General features: G+C 57.0%; 1 protein-coding gene across 2 annotated transcripts in view; it reads right to left on the reverse strand.

Moving 5' to 3' along the window:
* Positions 1–7,651: 7,651 nt before the first annotated feature.
* The window catches only part of LOC117653757 (lachesin-like), a 163,934-nt gene continuing 152,802 nt past the window's right edge, over positions 7,652–18,783 (reverse strand). For both annotated transcript variants that reach the window (XM_034399649.1, XM_034399639.1), the window contains exons 7-11: positions 14,044–14,172; positions 9,871–10,009; positions 9,411–9,559; positions 9,158–9,211; positions 7,652–9,077 (exon numbers count right to left, since the gene is read on the reverse strand). In XM_034399649.1, the coding sequence (XP_034255540.1) occupies positions 8,950–9,077; positions 9,158–9,211; positions 9,411–9,559; positions 9,871–10,009; positions 14,044–14,172 (599 nt within the window). In that variant the 3' untranslated portion in view covers positions 7,652–8,949. The remainder of the gene's footprint in view (positions 9,078–9,157; positions 9,212–9,410; positions 9,560–9,870; positions 10,010–14,043; positions 14,173–18,783) is intronic.

Genomic DNA, 18,783 nt, shown 5'->3' on the forward strand with positions numbered 1-18,783 from the left:
TTCGAGCCCTGTTGGTGCTCTGCGAGCTCGGCGGAGCTCAAAACGCGCGCAGAGCGGTGATCGGATTTTTTTTGCAAACCGATTCCGAGAGTCGTTTTCGTCGCTCTGTCGCTCTCGCACCATGAGTGCGAGAGTGACAGCGCGACGAAAGCGACTCTCGGAATGAGTCTGCTGGCCGACGGCGCTCTCGGTCGTGTACATACCCTATCGATCGGAAGGCCGTACCCTGTCTCTCGGTGCGTTCACCCGTCACGACACTTTCGGCGCGCGGCGCGGCGCGGCGTGCGGCGGGGGACCACTTTGTCACTCCCACGTCCCAAACCACGGCGCGGCTGCGTGGCTGCTGCGTGGCGGTGGAGGCAGATGGGGCGGCCAGGGCGCCTTCCCCCTTTCAATTACGTTATTGACCCCGCTCTTCTTGGCACCGCGGACGCGAGCGTGGCGCGGCGGGGCAGGGCATGGCATGGCGGGGCGTACGGGGCGTGGCATCGCGGGGCAGGCGGGGCGTGGCATGGCATGGCATGGCGTGGCGGGGCGGGCCGCAAAAAGCCCCCTTAAGCAAGTTGTCAGAGGGAATGCGCTGCGCCCGGCTGTGCCAGCCGCCGACTGGCCGACCGAGGAGCGAGAAAAACCGTAACGCGTCGCCGCGGGGACATGTGTCAAAACTCGCGGCGAGAGAGTCGCACATGCTTTATTCTGTCGCGTTGTTGTTTTGTGTCTTTTTATGTATTTTTTTGTCCGGGACCGCGTGAAGAGAGATGATGATTGGGAAACTTGGTCCGCATTCGGCAGTGCCCTTTCCATTACTGGTCGCCTTATCATTATTTCATCCTCCAGCCGCGCGCCGCGCACCGTGTCGTAACGCGCAGCGCGAAAAAAAGAAAAAGACAAAAAGAGTCGTTTCCTCTTTTTATTATTATTTGTTTCCCAACGCGCGCACAGATTGAGAGGATTGAACTTGGCGTCGTTATTGTTTCTGCCTGTGCATTATGGCGGCCCGGTATGGGGACCGCTAATTGCTCCCCCCGCCGCGCCCAGCCCCGCCGCGCGGAATGTAGGACCACACGCGCGCGGCCAATGCGATACACACAAGACTAATTCTCAGTATGCGAAATTCATCCGAGAGAACCAGCAGCGCAGTAAGCCAGCGTCGTCCCGGCCGGGCCCGGGGTTGCGCGAATGTGCTGCCGAGGTCGGGAATGAACGAGACAATACAACAAAGCGACGGCGCGGGGGGAGGGGTGGCCAAGGGGGTGGGGCAAAGGGAAGGCCCGCGCGCGGGGCGCCCTCCCCACCCGGCCGGGCTGGGCGCGCCCATATAATGTAAATATAGAGGCCAGGTATGAGGCTTAACTGCATTAAGATGGGGCGCATGCAAATTATTTCATTGTTTGGCAAAGCGCGGCGACAACACGGTGTATTACAGCGCGCATTACACGTTTATTTGCTCGGAGCCTGTTTGCTCGGCGACGGCCGGGACGGCGTACCGGGACGGCGTACCGGGACGGCGTACCGGGACGGCGTACCGGGACGGCGTACCGGGACGGCCCGCACGGCGCGGCTTAGTTGACGGCGACCTGGCTGCAGGCCCGCGCCGCGGACCCGGAAGGGAAGGGCGTGCCTCGGGATGACGTCACGCGTCCATCCACGGTCCCACCGGCATTGCGGCGAGTATGAACGTCTCCTTCTGATTCGTCGTTGTCGTCGCTCTGCCTTTCTCGCACCCTGACGGCACGCCCCGTGAGTGCGAGAGAGACGGAGCGACAGAGACGACTCGGAGTCTGCTGCTGATGGCGACGCCGGGACCGCTCGGCCCGGAACAAGCCGGAACTGCGTGGAACGGCCGGAACAACGGGGGGAGCGGTTCCGGATGGACCGCGGGGCGCGGGGCGGCAGCGTGGCAGCGGCGGGGCTTTTGGTAATTTACCGGGGAGAGTTTTGATATCTGGCGGGACTATCGCCAATCGGTAATCGGCGGGTGCCATCCATCATGGTGGACGGCGCGCCGCGGCGGGGAGTGGGGGAGCGAAGCGAAGCGAAGCCAAGCCAAGCCAAGCCCCGGTTTGGGAATCGGTCAAGTAGGCAATCCCCCGGCCAGCGCCAGCAGACTGATTCCGAGAGTCGTTTCCGTCGCTCTGTCTCTCTCGCACTCATAAACGTAACTACCCTTCAGGTGCGAGAGAGACAGCGATTAGAACGACTCTCGGAATCAGTCTGCGGGCCAGACGGCGCGCCCCGCCTCCCTGTCGGCCTTGTTCGTGTCGGCCGCGTGTCGGCCGCGGTTCCTATTAGGGAGCCGCTTCATATCCGGCCGGGCGATGCCAGGGCGATGCCAGGGCGATGCCAGGGCGATGCCAGGGCGATGCCAGGGCGATGCCAGGGCGATGCCAGGGCGATGCCAGGGCGATGCCAGGGCGATGCCAGGGCGATGCCAGGGCGATGCCAGGGCGATGCCAGGGCGATGCCAGGGCGATGCCAGGGCGATGCCAGGGCGATGCCAGGGCGATGCCAGGGCGATGCCAGGGCGATGCCAGGGCGATGCCAGGGCGATGCCAGGGCGATGCCAGGGCGATGCCAGGGCGATGCTGGCGCTATCTAGCGGCATAACACTGCCGCCGACGTATCAGGCATCTGGAGGCAAACAGTAAATCTTACTCGCGGGGGCCGCCGGCCAGCGGGCCTGGACGCGTACGCCCACTGTCTGACGGCCTCTGTCTGGCCCACCGCGAGGCCGCGATGAGTCGCCCCCCCCCTCTCTCTCTCTCTCTCTCTCTCTCTCTCTCTCTCTCTCTCTCTCTCTCTCTCTCTCTCCCTCCCGCGCGCGCCCCTAGGCCGCAGGGACAGCACCATGCAGTGTAGGCCGACCGCGGCCCTACATCGCGCCGGGCAGCGCGGCGGGACTGCAGACCGATTCCGAACCGTGCGCTTTCGTCGCTCTGTCTCTCTCGCACCCACGCGGCGGCCCGTTGCGGTGCGAGAGAGACAGCGCGGCGCAGCACTAGGGTGAAGCCCCTAGCCCAGCCCGGCAGCCAGTGGCCACTAAATCACTGAAGGTCTGTTTATCGCTGAAGCGGCCCGGCTATTGCAAGGCAGCAATTACTGCGCCCTGTGTGCGCCGGGCGGCGCCGCGGCGGGCATCGGTGGGCCGTGGCCTCGGCCGTGGCGGCCATGGTGGGCTATCCTTTTCCCCCGACGCCCTGCTGTCACCGAAGCAGCCCGCCGAATGTGTGCGGGGAAGCCGCCACCAGTCTGCTATTTCCAGAGTTATCCGGAATCGGAATAACGTATAGAAAGGCGGCAGGTTGATGCTGCCAACCACTGAACTGTAAAATTATTGGCACGGCGATGAGGCTTCCCGAGAAATTCACACTGCCCTGCCCCTCGGGCCCGAGCCCGCAGCCGTGGCCCTGCTGCCGCTAAAGCTCTGCGCCAGCAGCACAGCGCAGCGCTGGTCAGATAAAAAGCAAAACGAAACAAAAAGCGCTGATGCCAGAATAAAGTGAAGTTGGGCCCGGTTGCCTCCATACTCGATGCGATGGACGGCCATTGAGTGCTGCGGTGGTGCGCTGCGGTCGGGGAGCCTAGCCACCCCGCTGTGCGCGCTGTGCGCTCGATGCCCGGCCCTAAACTGCTGGCGTTGGGGCATTTCGCTGCGAGGGGTCGTCAAATCGCGCATGTACAAAGGAATACATGATAATTTAAGTCCGATTATTACCTCTTTTTGGTTGATTTTTTTCGTGCTACCTTTGCTTTCAGCCGGTTTTTTTGGCAATATTTATGGATATTTAACGGTAATCTAATGGTAAGATACAACTAATTTGCAGCCTGTGTACGCTGGGACTGTTGCCGAGCTTCCATCAGCGCGTGAGCTTAGCGTACAAACTGAGTGACCCGCTTCTCTGATTTCTTTTGACCACTAAAAGAAAGTAGAGTCAAATAGGCTGAAGCTTGGTTGATTTTCAGTAACATCGTTGTGACTAAGGGAGTACCTTTGACTTCTCTCTGCTTGGATTAAACTCCTTTTTTGGCTGAGCGATAGCGAAGCCCTTGCCGTGTTTGGGCGCGCTGAAAAGTGACTGGTCGTGCGTCTGTCTGTCTGTGACTTTGTACTCACCAACGATTCTCAGCAACTACAGTGGCTATAGTTTCAAGATTTCGTATTTAACGTCGCCTTGGTACCCCCCAACACGAGTTTGTTTCAAATCGTTGTTTAGTATCGTTTGAAATATTCAAAACATACTTTTGAATCAGATTATTAGCATGGTTAGGTTGGCAGCACTCAGCACTCACGAATTTCTCATACCTGCGGCCGCGGCTCTCAAATACGGGACAGAAGCAAATAAGCAAATAAACCAAAATAACGAGCAGAAGGGTTTGGAAATGAGATCGGCCATAGTTTTTCCACATTCTAGAATGATCAAAACCCTTTTAGAGTATCAACACAGCGAAATATGGAGAATGGCAGTGAAAATGATTTACGTGTTTCGTTCCCCTCTCCCCCCTCCCCCTTTCGAGGGGAATCTTCTTCAGGTCAGTGCACTTTGACAGAGCAGTGTAAAAAGAATGTTTTTATTTTGACCTTTTGTATTGTGGGCATGTACTTGTTTCATTTTCTATAGTGTCATCCTCTTTTTTAAATTTTCATAGTAGAGGAAATCAGGGAAATGCATAAATAACTTGTGTTGAAATTAGCAGGCATACTTAGTTTGGACTCGATAAATACATTCTATTGCAATGCTGCAAGCTGACAAGAGTGCAAAAGTACTAACATGTGTTTATTAATAGAATCAATGTATGGTTGTGTATATTTAATCCTAATAGAGTTTGAATTGATATTGGGTTCAAAGAGACGACTCAGGTTTTGAGCGGTGAGTGAATTAGTGAATGGATTTAATGAGACGATTCCATTCACTTCACTGAAGTTAATATAACTGGTACTACTCAGTATTGCATACCTGAGTAAGATAAATTGTGTCGGTTCATTAAGCCCTGGGTAGCCTTTGCATTGGACTCTATATGACGAATCACTGGATTTGACAATAATTGGTCCCCGTTAACTGGTTCAGATCAGCCTACCCTAAACTGACTCTCTTAATATTAACTGTGATAACGTATGCCAATCAATATTGTTTTATTCACTGGTTCACAATGAAAGAATGACAAAATGTTTCATAGATATTACTGATAAAATTGAGAATTCATTAGTTAAGAAAAAAGAGATATCGAATAGTGACCCAATCATACGAGTAACCAATTAAGCGATTCAATGCTGGCAATTGAATGTTACTCGACTGAGGGATTCACATTGGTGTGGCATCAGGGAATTGGTGATGACAGAGGGTGCTTCATGAAGACAGTGTAGGAATGTACAGAAATTGAGTCTAGATAGTTGTTTGTACATTTCAGTGTACTAGTCACAAAAGCTACATTTATTTCAATGCCAAACCTACACTTTCACCTAGAGCTACGCAATTTGGGGCGAAACTTTCTAATTTGAGAGTCATGCGTTTCCCTGCAGTTTTCAGTGCGCTGACTTCAATATTGACTTCTAAATTTTCCCCAGACCCAAAATTTAACCGATTTTGGGTCAAATTTTTTAAATTGAATTGCACACTGATTCTTGCAGTTTTTTGAGTGCTGATAGCAAAAATCACTTCCATTTTGACATCAGACTTATATTTTCATCCGAAACGAGGTCATTTTGGACCAAAATTTTCAAGTCGAGTCTTATATTGTTTCCTGCAGTTTTTGGTGTGCTGAACTCAAAAATGACTTCCAAAATTTTCCCAGACTCACACTTACCCGAATTTTGACCAATTTTGGACCAAAATTTTTAAATCGAGTTTGACATTGATCCCAGCAGTTTTTGGTGTGCTGATAACGAAAATCACTCTCATTTCGACTCCAGATTTATATTTTCATCCCAAATTAGGTCATTTTGGACCAAAATTTTCAAGTCGAGTTTTATATTGTTTCCTGCAGTTTTTGGTGTGCTGAACTCAAAAATGACTTCCAAAATTTTCCCAGACTCACACTTACCCGAATTTTGACCAATTTTGGACCAAAATTTTTAAATCGAGTTTGACATTGATCCCAGCAGTTTTTGGTGTGCTGATAACGAAAATCACTCTCATTTCGACTCCAGATTTATATTTTCATCCCAAATTAGGTCATTTTGGACCAAAATTTTCAAGTCGAGTTTTATATTGTTTCCTGCAGTTTTTGGTGTGCTGAACTCAAAAATGACCTTCAAACTTTTCCCAGACTCACATTTAACCGAATTTTAACCAATTTTGGACCAAAATTTTTAAATCGACTTTGGCATTGATCCCAGCAGTTTTTGGTGTTCTGATAACGAAAATCACTTCCATTTGTACCCCTGTCCTTAAGATGCACATTTCGTCTTCTCAAGCAAAGTCCAAAGTGCACAAACCATGTCAATTCGCATCGCTCAGCCACACTACGCGCCCAGACTGAACGGCGCGTACCCCTAGTTACAGTGAGCGCCGAGGCTCCCCTGTGAGAAATTTTTTTTAGAAAAAGTACGTAACAAGTCTAGTCAGTCCACACTTGCCTGGACCGTCCGTACCTGGCAAATACGGCACTTCTGTACTTTTTTCTGTGCATTTTACGTTCAATAGTTCGGAATATTTTCGCAGTGTCTCCAGTCTTCCTGGCTGTCGAACGAAAGCAGCGTCTTTGGCGTTTGCAGCGTGGCTGGAGAGCACTGTGCTGTCCGCCGCTAATGAGTCCGCGGTCCGCGCGGAGGGAGGCGGTGTAGGGTGTGGCGGCGGCCGGCGCGGGCGGCGCGGGCGGCGCGGACACAGCAATACTCAGTGTGTTTGCAAACCGCGACGGGCTGTTTATTCGTGCCGCATCGGCAGCAAGGGGAGAGCGTGCAGTGCAGCGCCTCACACTGCAAGGGCTTAACGCTTTTTGCAGCGCATCGGTCGGACGGGACTTTGTTGACCCTCTTCTAAAAATCTCGGTGGTAACGTTCGAGACCGGTTCGAGACGGATATCGCGTTACGGATGAAATCTCTCAAAATTTTGCGAGATCTTTGGAAGGTCTTCCTTATTGATCATGAAGCAGATCGGCGCCACTGTAGCCGTTATTGGGCGAGCCTGGGTGGTTTTGGATACAGAATGGCGTTTTAAGAAAAGTGATAGTTATTAGTGTGTGACGAAAATGAGGAGGGAAATTTAACGGGCGGTGTGTGTGTTGTCGAACTGGGGTCCAGTGTTGGCGACCATGGAACGCTCAATCACACTCCTGGGGAGAGGAAACCTCATTTAATTTACAACCAAAGTCACAGGGCAACGTGGTTTTCCGTGAAGACAACTTTTTTTCCGCCCTCATTCTTTTAGCGGGCCGCTGTGTTTTAAATGTCTGCAGACATTACGTGTAATGGAGATCCGCCCGAGGGAGGTAGTCAAGTTACCGGTTTAATTGCAGCTACGTCATCACTGGCCAATCCGCTAATCGTCCATGCCTGTCCGTTGTTCCGCTTGACCCGGCCAGCGCCGCGCCGCCTGCCGCATGTCGGGGCGAAAGCGGACAATGGCGTGGATGTGGACGGATATGGCGGTATTGTTGTCAGTGTGGGGGCTGCCCAGCGGGCCGGGAAAATGACACACCACACGTTTTTCGTTGATTTTCTTTGCTCTTGGTTTATTTACACAATTTCGGTGAATGCGTGGCACGGTGACCCCGAAATCTCTCCATTTGAAAAAAAAGGGAAACAAAAATACAGCTAGGTAAGACGAGCGAGGGCAAAAAGCGACATGAGACTAAGATCCTGCCTTCCCTCGGGATAAAGGGGTGCAGAATCTTGAACGATTCAGAGACATCCTTAGTTTTTTTTTTTAATTTGTCAAAATGCCTTTTTGTTTTTCACTGCATGTCATACGGGTAATACTACATTTTCCAGAAAATCTATAGAAAGCACACCAGGTGGACCAGAGAGGCTACATGTTAACATCGTAACTATCCCGTCTCGCAAGCAGAACTGCAGTCAGAACCTGTCAGGGGCCTTTTCACAGTGGCGTGGACACGGCGATAAACACTACAAAAGTACACGAGGCTTTGCCGGTAGTTGTCGAGCGAAAAACACTTTACATGATATGTTGAAAGTAGCAATATTTTGTGACGTCAGTCAAGAAATATTGCTTGTGGAACAGCGCCAACACAAACATGAAAATATATAGAAAATCCCTGCCAACTTTGGACCTTTCCAATTGGCTTGAAAATTTGATCATCTCTTATGTTGTGCTACTCACTTGACGAAGACACTGATTTCTCTATTCACTTTCCTTTAAATATATTTTTTTTCCCTACGATAACCACCTCGTCTCGGAAGATTTACACAAAAATCTTTGTGGAATGACGAAAAGCGAATGTTGGCACAATTCATTAGATATATTATAGTCTCTAAACGAACATCACAACCACGATTTCATAATCTTGGCTTGAAATTCTGAAGCGCAAGAGCGACCCGCTCCACAGCGAAATGCATTACAAATAGCGATACAGTCTGTTTAAGCAATCCATCGAATCCTGGCTAACCCATCTTAAACTCTTATTCACATTTTTTACAAAGTACAGCATTTCTTTGCAGGCACAAAGTACAAGATTTTACAGAAGAATACAGCGATTTGACAAGGTAATAAAATATATCCCTTCCAGACCCGCAAATAGAACAATAATTACATGCAATGGCACAAAAGAAGTTCACCATCTCTTTACACTGACACGGCGGGAAGAGGGAGAAAATCTGCATCCTCGCAAGGGAAGTCCTCACTATGTTCACTATGTACACCATATTTACACACTGCTGCAATCACAGATATACATGACCCAAGTTTGTCTCTGCTCCTTGGCTCGCTAGAGTCACTGTGCGTAGTCGATCACTTCACTGCACTGCTCTTCGGCTTCAGGCTCGCCTACGGTCACCGCCAGAGGCCGAGACCCTGGCCGAAGGCCGCCAGCGCCGCGCCCCCCACCAGCCAGCTCCAGGGCCAGAGGGGCCGGGGTCTTCGCGCCGATGACCTGGAAGGGTCCCCCCGGGACTCGAGTCCTGCCGACAGACACATAAAACAGTTGGTTAGGTTCAATCGACTGGCCGACAAATCTCGCTCCAAGGACTCGAGACATTACCTCCGGCGTTCACGACGCGGTTCGACAGCGGGCTGTCTCCGGCCGGCTTGATGACTGCAACAAGAGGGCGCGGGGTTAGACTCGGCCAGACAGACTCCAAAAAAGTATGAAATTTGCTTTGCAACTACGAAGAAAATGAAGGCATAGTATAATTGCTTCGTATGATGAAGGGTTTTACGATACACCTCGCGTTTCCTTCGCATTGCGGGCTTTAAGCTGTGTTGTGTTCGAAGGAAAGAAAGTCTTTGCTTACCGTAGAGCCGGATGGTGCTCTCGGCGCGGCCCAGGGAGTTGGTGGACACGCAGCTGTACTTGCCGATGTCGTCCTCGCGGAACGAGCGGATCAGCAGCGACATGAACACCTTGTAGTTCTTGCGGTGCTCGCTGATGGAGTTCTTGGGGCTGCAACACGACGGGCTGTTAGAACGGTCCGCGTGCACAGTGGGCCGGAAGACCGGGGGAGGGCGACAAAACTCTAGACACGTATTGAGCGCCAAAGTCGCTAAATGTAACTCAAAGTGTGTCCCCACCAATGGATTCCTCGTTCAGAGAGCTATTCATTGGTGGGGTCACACGCTCCGTTCGAATCCTGCTAAGCGCCTATGGAGCTCAAAACGCGTCTAGAGTTTTTGGCCACCTCCGCCGGTCTTCTGGCCCATTGTGCCGTGCCAGAGCTTGGCAGGGCTCGCAGCTCGCCGGCCTGGCGCACTGACCCGTCCAGCAGCATCTCCAAGCCGTTCTTGAGCCAGAAGTTGATGGTGTTGGGGAAGGCCTCCACGCTGCACTCCAGCTTGACGTCGGTGCCGATGGGCGCGCCCAGCAGCTGGTTGGGCACCTCGATGTGCGGCGCGACTGCAACACGAAAACAGGCGTCACGTGCGGGCAAAACAAGCAGCGCGGCGGCGCGGCCACTCCAGTCAACCCCGTGCTGTGTTGTGCCGTGGTTGGGCGCGCCGCGGCCTAGGCCACCGCTGCCTGCAGGGCCTGCAGGGGGTAAACTTGGCGACACCTTGTAGGGCTGGCGGCTACCTGGGGCCCCGCTGCGCCCCGCTGCTGCGCCCCAGCCAGCCCGGGGGCACGGAGATGGGGCGGGCGTGGCACTGCGGGGGTGGGCGTCAGGGACACGGCAGGGCAAAGCGGCAGGGCGCGCCCGCCCCGCCCCGCCCCGCCGCCATCACACGGCTTATTAGGGTTGCCGCCCGATTGTGTGCGGGCTGGGGAACCTAGGGGGACCCGGGGGGGGCCTGGGGGCCCGGCCGCGTGTTTGATGTGGCTGAGGGGCCTCCATATATGCTTCCCGCTGGATGGGCTCGGCCGGGGGTCTCTCCCCCCCCCCCCCACCTTCAATTTCATGGGCCGGTGTGAGGTTATAGATCCACCCACCCTGGAAAAAGCACCGGGGGTGACTTTACCACGGGATAAAACCACCCCCCCCCCCTAGGCTGATTCCTGAGAGGGGTGGTTTCAACCCGTGGTGAAGTCACCCCCCTGATCCGTGTAGGGGGTGGTTTTATCCCGTGGTAGAACCACCCCCCTAGCTGGCTCAGAGGGGTGCATTTATCACGGGATAGAACCACCGGGGGGTGGTTTCATCCCGTGATTAAAGCACCCCCCCTGAAAATGGTGGGTCATTTATCTCGTGATGAAACAACCCCCCATATTTCGCATATTTTACGGGAGAGCGTCCCGGTCATCTTTACGCTTTTTTCCGTCTCCAGAAGATTGTACACCCAAAATTGGGGCGCATACTTGAAAGCTTGCAAACGAAAGTGCTTTGGAAACGTAATATTCACCAGCTTTGTATTGCAAACACCTTCGCGATTTTTTTGTTTGCATTCTACACACCAAATTACTACTATGAAGGTTTTTCTGCGCGCCGATGCAAGAAATTAAACATGCACTTCGTAACGCACGAATTTGTGCGCGACAATGCACGATTTTCTGCATACTCACGCACGAAATCGTTTCTTGTCGCGCACAAATTCGTGCGTTACGAAGTGCATGTTTAATTTCGTGCATTGGCGCGCAGAAAAAACTACATAGTAATTAAGTGTGAGGCTTTCGTTTTACCGTGTGGTGAGAAGTGCTGTTAAAACCCGTCAAATATGCAAATTTGGGGGTGGTTTCATCCCGTGATAAAGTAACTCCCCGTCTTTGGGGGGTGGTTTTATCCCGTGATACATGCACCCCCCTGAGCCAGCTAGGGGGGTGGTTCTACCACGGGATAGAACCACTCCCCAGGACCAGCAGGGGGGTGACTTTACCTCGGTATAAAACCACCCCTTCTCAGGAGTCAGCCAAGGGCAGTGGTTTTATCCCGCGGTAAAGTCACCCCCCGGTTCTTTTACCGGGGGGGTGGATCTATTGCCGCACACCGGCCGTGCCAGACGACGTGGCCCGACAACGCCCCGGCACCCCTGCCCGGCCAGCCTGCGTGCCCTCATGGCGCCCTGTCGCGTCTCCAGGCAAGGGGAGGCGAGAGGAAGGCGGCCGAAGTTTTGTTTATCAAGCGCTGCTGCGCGGAGATATTGGTCCGGGCTTAATATGGAGCGCGCCAGGCTGACGCACTGCGCGGCCGCCGCGACGAGTGTTTTCCGGGCAGGGGAGGAGCGGAGGACGCTCTGGAGGACGCCTTTGAGGTTTCGTGCGCGCGTTCTGCGAAACGGAGCCAGTACAGTGGGGTGGGCCGGTGGGGCCGGTGGGGCGCTCCCCGCATTTTACATTGACGAGGGTCGTGGCTGGGCGGGGCGGGGCGGGGCGGGGCCGGGCTGCTGACGGTACCCCGGCTCAGTACCCCTGTCGGCGGAGCCGTATAGGCAGCCCGCCCGGCAGCCCGCCCGGCGAGGCTGCGATACGAACAAGCTCGGAATAAAGAGGGTGCGCGGCACGCGGCGGCACGCGAGCATCGCCAGCCCCGGGCAATCTGCGTGGCCCCGGCCTCGCCCTGCCCGCGGCACGGACAGCGCGCCGCGCCTGGTGCGGGACGAGGGCGCCACGACCAGCAGCACGGCGCGCCGCGGCGGCACAGGCCGGCTGCCGGCCTCACTCCACAATTACGTTGCGCTGCTCTTTGTTTGGCAAAAGCGGAATTTGGCCACGGGGAGGCGGCGGGGCGGGACGCGGCGACAAAGGATGGGCCGCCCCCGCCACACCCCGCCCCGCCACGCCACGCAGCCCGGCGCGGCGAAATGAGCTCCGCGGCCCTGATCGCGGCGCTAACACAATTACTGGTGTTGCGGCCCGCACCGCGCGGCACACCGCGCGGCGGCCGGGGCGGCGGGCCAGGAGCGCAAACTACGGTACCGCGTTTTGAGGTGTGCAGTCCTACGAACCTGGAAGCGAACTCGGGATGATACCCGTGGAATTTCCGCCTCGGCGCCGAGCCCCTGTGGAGTGGCGAGTAGGCAACCCGGCGAACAGGCGTGCAGTGCCTTGCCTACCCTGCCATTACCATTACCATTACGGGCTAGACCACCCGAGCCCCTGCGGAGCGGCGGGTAGGCAACCCGGCGGGCAGGCGTGTCTTGCGTTGCCTACCCTGCTCTTTGCAGGCGCTCGGCGCGCCGACTCCTGCACAGCGGGAACGTAGTACCTTGCGCACCGAGAGACGAGTTAGTGGGACTCGTTTTGACTGCCGCATCCTTTGGAATCCCTTGAATGGAGGAAGTGTCGACGAGGCAGCTGTCGGTGCCGCTGGCATCTTTTGGTGACTTTGGGGCGGGGAAACTGTCTCCAAGCGTGTCCGCACAGGGTCCTCCGGGCCGCGCCGACCTCCTGAACGCCGCCAAAGAGGATCACGTGCTACCTGCGGTGGCGGCGAGGCCGCGCGACCCGCCCGGAGTGAATCACGGCCATTTTGCTCGTCTGGCGCGGTCCTCTCTTATCCGCCCTCGCCCCAAGCCTTGCCCGGGGCCGAGCGGAGCGGCGCTGGCCTCTCCCCTCCCCCTCGCCTTACCGCGCCGCGCCGCGCTCGGACAAGATTCCGAAAGTTTCCCCGAGGATGGCGTCTAATTAATCAACATCTCGTCCGGGTTTTACGCGGCCGGCCGGGCAGGGCCGAGGCCGGCGGGATTACCGACAGCAGTAAAGTGGCGGCACGGCGGCCGTGTGGATGTATGATTTAGGGGCCGCCCGTAAATTAGCCACTGAGGGTGGGGGGCATCGTGTAAGTACGGTCCACCTCCCGAGAGTGGCTAAAACCAGATTTATGCTCGACCCCGCTATAGGCCCGCATGGTTACGAGAAGTTGATCCAGCGCTGCAGTCCTTGAAGACCCCCGTCAGCCTCCACGACCACGCCGCGCTGGCCCGGCCTGGCCCCGCCTCAATATCACTTGCTTTATGGAGCCCCGATGGGGCGCCCGCCTTTATCTCCCTTGTTTATGCCGCCTTGTCCATATTTCAAAAGCGCATTATACGCGTAATGGTGGCTAACGCCTCACATCCCTCCCAGAGGAACGGCCTGCCGGCCCGCCCGGCGAGCGGCCGCGGCCGCGCACAGTGGGCCAGAAGGCCGGTGGAGGCGGACAAAATTCTCGACGCGTTTTGAGCTCCAGAGTCGCTAAATGGGACTAGAACCAGACGTGTGACCCCACCAATAGATTCCTCGTTCGGAGAGCAATCGACTGGTGGGGTCACAGGTTCGGTTTGAGCCCCATGTAGCGACTCTGGAGCTCAAAACGCGTCTGGAGTTTTGCCCGCCTCTGCCGGTCGTTTGGCCCACTGTGTGGCGGGCGGCCGGGCTGTGACCCACCAACCGGTTATAAAACGCCTCCTGTTTTTAGTCCCCCGGAAATCCCGTTGTGTTTCTCCTGTTGGCGCCACGTGCCTCGCTGACTTTGCCGCCGCTTTTCCTGCTGCTATTCCCGGACGTCGGACCTTACTCACAGTTGATGTTGAGCTGCACGCGCCGGCTGACGGCGGGCGGCACGTCGTTGGAGGCGATGCAGAGAAAGGCGCCCATCATCTGGCGGTCCGTCTTCCAAAAGGTGAGGCTGGTCGAGTTGACGCTGGGCACTGCAACACACACATCGGGTTTTATTATTCGTTTCCGCTCGGCAGCGCGCGGCCCTGCTGTCAGCGGCGTTCATTTCCCCTGCTTTATTTTTAGAAACTTTTCAAAGCGGGACTGCGCCGGCAGGACCCTGGACACGACGGGCCGGACCGAGCGGACGGTGTGCGCACAACGGCTCATCTGCCCCGCCCCGCCCCGCCCCGCCCCGCCCCGCTGGCTCCGCTTGCTGCGCTCGGCTCCGGGCGAGTCCCGCTGCGTCCCGCTGGCTCTCTTTGCCGCGCGGCCCTTGTTTGCCGGTGGAGAAGGCGGTGGGTGGATCACGCTCCGGCCAAGTCAAACACAAGGACGAGGGACCAGCCACGGCTTGATTACATATCACTTTAAGCCGGTTGAGGAACTCCAAGTTTGGCCCGGCCAAGTGCGAGCAAGTGCACGGATCCGGCGGCCCTCGCCTTTAAGCCGTTCTTACACGCCTCCCCGCCCCGCCCCGCCCCGCCGGCAGGACGTTGGCCTCGCAAATACAGCTGTCTGTCCCGCGCCGTGTGCCCACCGCGTGCCGCCAGCTGGGCCAGCCAAGACGCAAGGCGGATTACCCCGCGCTAACGCCGAAAAGGAAAAAAAAAGAGGCCCGCCCTTTGAGACGCGGCGGGATTCGAACCCGCGCCCAGGGTCGCCGCGCTCTTTTGACTGCCGGCGGCACGGGCGAGGTTTAAAGTGATGCCAGTAATGCGGTTAAAGTGATGCCAGTAATGCGGTTAAGGGCGGCCGGGTGGCGGCCGGGGCTGGAGGGGCTTGAGTTGCAGCGGCGTCGCCATAAGTGGGCCGCGGCCCACGCGGCCTTGCGCTGCAGTCACCTCCACCTTGCGCTGCCCGGTGTCGCACTGCGACGCACTGCGACACACTGCGAGGACCAAGGGTCGTTGCGGCCGGGTTTGAAGGAATCTCAAAACGCCAAGATGGAAAACTCTGTTCTAGCATTTCGATAAGTTGGAGCTCGAACTTGTTCATTGATCCTCTCTTTCCTCGACGTTTCTAATCTACGGTATTTTTCGAATTTTTAATCCAATTGAAGCGGAATTTCAGTCAAATGACCAGCCAGAGTACCTCTATTTTCAAAGTGCACGTACCCCTCGATGCGACGTTTCCGTCCCCAAGTCCTGCCTCCTCGCCTCGCCGCCGCAAGACAGGACGGGACGGGACGCGGGCATAATACAGCAGGCTGCATGCGTCGCTTCCCTGAGCGAGGCTAGCGAGGCTAGCGAGCGGCGCGGGACGGACTCGTCCTCAGCGCGCTGCCTATTTCATGGCGGACCCTTTCCGAGACCCGCGCCCCGCGGCCGCTGAAAGATGCAGTGGGGCAGGCCGCAGTCATATTGGCACGGCGCAGAGTGGAAATGCAAACAGTAGTGGGCACACAGCTCAAGGCCTCGGGTGGGGGGAAAGGGGAGGGGGGGGGACTCGACCGCCGCCACCGCCACCACCACTTGCGGCTCGGAGACCGTCCGCGAGCGGGGCGCTTAAATAAAGCAGGAAATGAACAAGTGCGGGGATCCGTTGTCTTTGTTGGAAGGCGGCCGCGCGGCGAGCGAGATGAGAATGGGGGGAGGGGAGGGGGAGGGGGAGGGAGGACCATACGACGGTAGTGGTTTACAAGTGCCCTCTGTCTTTCAGACCGTGTACACACCGGAAAAAAGGGAGAAAGGGAACGCGGAAAATTTAAAAGACAGTGGCAAAATTTGCGTTGCGTTCGTGTAAATACGGGTCCGCTTTTCGAGCAGGCCTAGTGGGCGGCAGTCTGGAAGGCCGACGACGCGGAGGTATAACAATTTCCAGCGTCGTTGGACAGGAAAGTTTGGGGTGTGCAAATCAGGATTACGCCACCGTCTGCCTCCCCCCCCCAATCGAGAAGGGCCGTCCGAACGCGGCAGAACGGCCTAGCGCGGCGGTTCTAAACCTCCGAGGGTCGCTTTCGGAGTTGGCAATCTGTCTCCGTCCCCTAGCAGGTGGCGCGCACCGCGCCTCGCCTCGCCGCGCCGCGCCAGTCCATCCGGCCGGTTTCACCACTTCGCCGTGCGACTGGCCGCCCTGAATATTCAGCAGGGCCGGCAGGGCGGACTGCAGCGCGGTGGCGATACAGCGCCGCTTCGACATTAATGATTGGCTGCCCTCACAGCGTTCGGTCGGCCCGCCTCCACTCCCTCACCGGCCCACAGTGGCCGGATGACCGGAGAGGCGGTCAAAGTCCCGGACGCGTTTTGAGCTGGACAGTCGTTCGGAGAACGAAGAATCCATTGGTGGGGTCACACGTTCAGTTCGGGTCCTATTGGCGACTCTGGAGCTCAAAACGCGTCCGGGTCGGTCCGGGTTTTTGACCACCTCCACCGGTCTTCTGGCTCACTGTGCGTCCGACGCCGTCAGTCCTCACCCTTTGAGAGCTGAGCCGCGCGACCAGCCTTGGCCGCCAAAAGGCGTGGCAAGTCAGAATGCCTCGCCGCCAGCGTGCAAACCGGTGCAACAGCTGTGAGCACTTGCAGCCCTTGCAGCTCGGACGGGCGCGCGGACGGGGCCACGAGGCCCGGGCCAGGTGCCCTAAAGAGACCCTTTAGCTGTCCTTCGGGGGCCCTGAGGCGCCCTGAGGGGAGCACTGGCAGTGGGGTGCATTGCGCTGTCTGCCCGCAGCGAGCCCCGCCCCGCCCCGGCCCGGCGTGGTGCCGAGCTCTTTGTCGTGTAGCGGGGAGGGGCGGCGGGGCGGGGCTTGGTGGCGTTCGTAGCTGCGACTGTGTAATGATCCGCAAGCGCGGCAGCGTTAACGAATGCAGCGCCATCTCCCAACGACGACGCCAGCTGCCAACTTTTATTTCCCATCTTCCTTTTCTTTTCTTCGCCCGCTCCGCGCCTCTCTCTGTCTCTTTTTTTTTTTTTTTGTTTTCTTCTATTACTTCGTCTTTTTTTTTCAGGCGACGTCACAAAACCGCTCACCGCACCAAACGCGCGATGCGAAAAATAACAGCAGAAAAAGAAAACACACTAAAAAGGTATAAAACGGCGGCGAGAGCAAAGTTTGTTTTGTTTCGGGAAAGCTGGCCTCTGCCGGCCTGGCCCGGGGGTAGGCAGCCCGCCTGCACGTGCCTGCACGCGTGCGTCTGCAGTGCCCACGCCAGCTCGCGCCAGCCAGTGTGGCGGCGCGGCCGAGGCGCGGCCGAGGGGCAACGGAATCCTCTTTGCTCGGTAATGGCACAAAGGAAAAGGCCCGACTTAACTCATAATGGATTGCGAGACGACAAGCCTCTTATTAGGCTGCTGTTGAAGGTGGTCGTCACGGTCGAGGCCTTGGTCGAGACCGCCAGCGCGTGACCCCGTCGCTTGGTCAGAGTGGCCGCCGTGGAGGCCTGGCCGAGGAGGCCGGGCCGTGGAGCTGCTATGCTCGGAATTCAGAGCCCCGGGGCAGGCGCGCTCAACGCGCTGGGTCATATCCGGCAGCCATAACTATTATTGAATTCCGTTCGCTGCAACTGTGGGCCGCGCTGCGGTTCGGTTTCCCTCGTTTTCACTCAATTCACTCTTTTCATTCCACAGCCATTCCGTTCCTATTTTTATTTTTTTGCCGACTTTCCTTTCCACTGCCGTGCAATCGGTCCGCATAGCCGCGCTGCGCCACCGCCACCGGTTATGAGGCCTGCACAGTGTGCACACGAGGCTAATTCTCTTCGCCGTCGCGTTAGGCCGCGCGCCAAGACGGGATTTGATTAAGACCGGAGCCATTGGGCGGGCACACACACGCACCCCCTCTCTTACACACGCAGACACACACACACACACACACACACACACACACACACACACACACCTGTGCGGCGGTGCAGCTGTTGGGCACGCAGATGGCCAGATGGGCCCCGGTGCAAGGTGACTACCGCCACAGCGCGCAGCTACAGCAGCGAAATTACTCCGACTGTGAGGATGAGGGAGCCAAAGCCCCCGGCCCAGCAGCAAGCCAAGCCCCAGCCTAGCCCAGGCGGGGCGGAGCCGTAAGGTGCGACACACGTGGGCCTCCAGTCGGCTCTCATCTCCACACACACACACACACACACACGTGCTGATCACGCGCGCGCACAAGGCGTTGCCAGCACAAGTCCCTCCTGATGAACAACCCGCCGCGCTGCGGAATGAAATGAGTCCGGAGCACTGGCCGGAAAAATGACACCTGAGACCCGCTGTAGGGCCGCGGCGGCGGCGCGCTGCGCTGCTTGGAGGAAAAATAAATTACACGCTCGCGTTGGAGCGTTGGGGGTTGGCCTGGTTCGCCCGCTTCCCCAGCACGCCGTAACGCGTTGCCGCGTTGCCCGCACTGCCATTCCGCGCCGACGACACACTGGAAGTCTGGTCCCCGGAGCCGCGGCCGGCATCGAGTGTCCCTCCGAGCTTGAGTTACGCGGGTCGCGGATTAGGGCCAGGATTACCGTCGCTTTCCCGCACCAGACCCGCGTCGCACCGCGTCGCACCGCGATGACGCGAGGGAAGCCCTCTTCGCGCCACCGGGCTGCGGCAACGACTCCACCAAGACGAGCATCGAGGTGAGCACCAGGGCGAGCACTGAGACGACCACCAAGACAAGG

Source organism: Thrips palmi, unplaced genomic scaffold (assembly GCF_012932325.1).
Source record: "Thrips palmi isolate BJ-2018 unplaced genomic scaffold, TpBJ-2018v1 HiC_scaffold_10, whole genome shotgun sequence".
NCBI classification, from domain to species: Eukaryota; Metazoa; Arthropoda; class Insecta; order Thysanoptera; family Thripidae; genus Thrips; species Thrips palmi.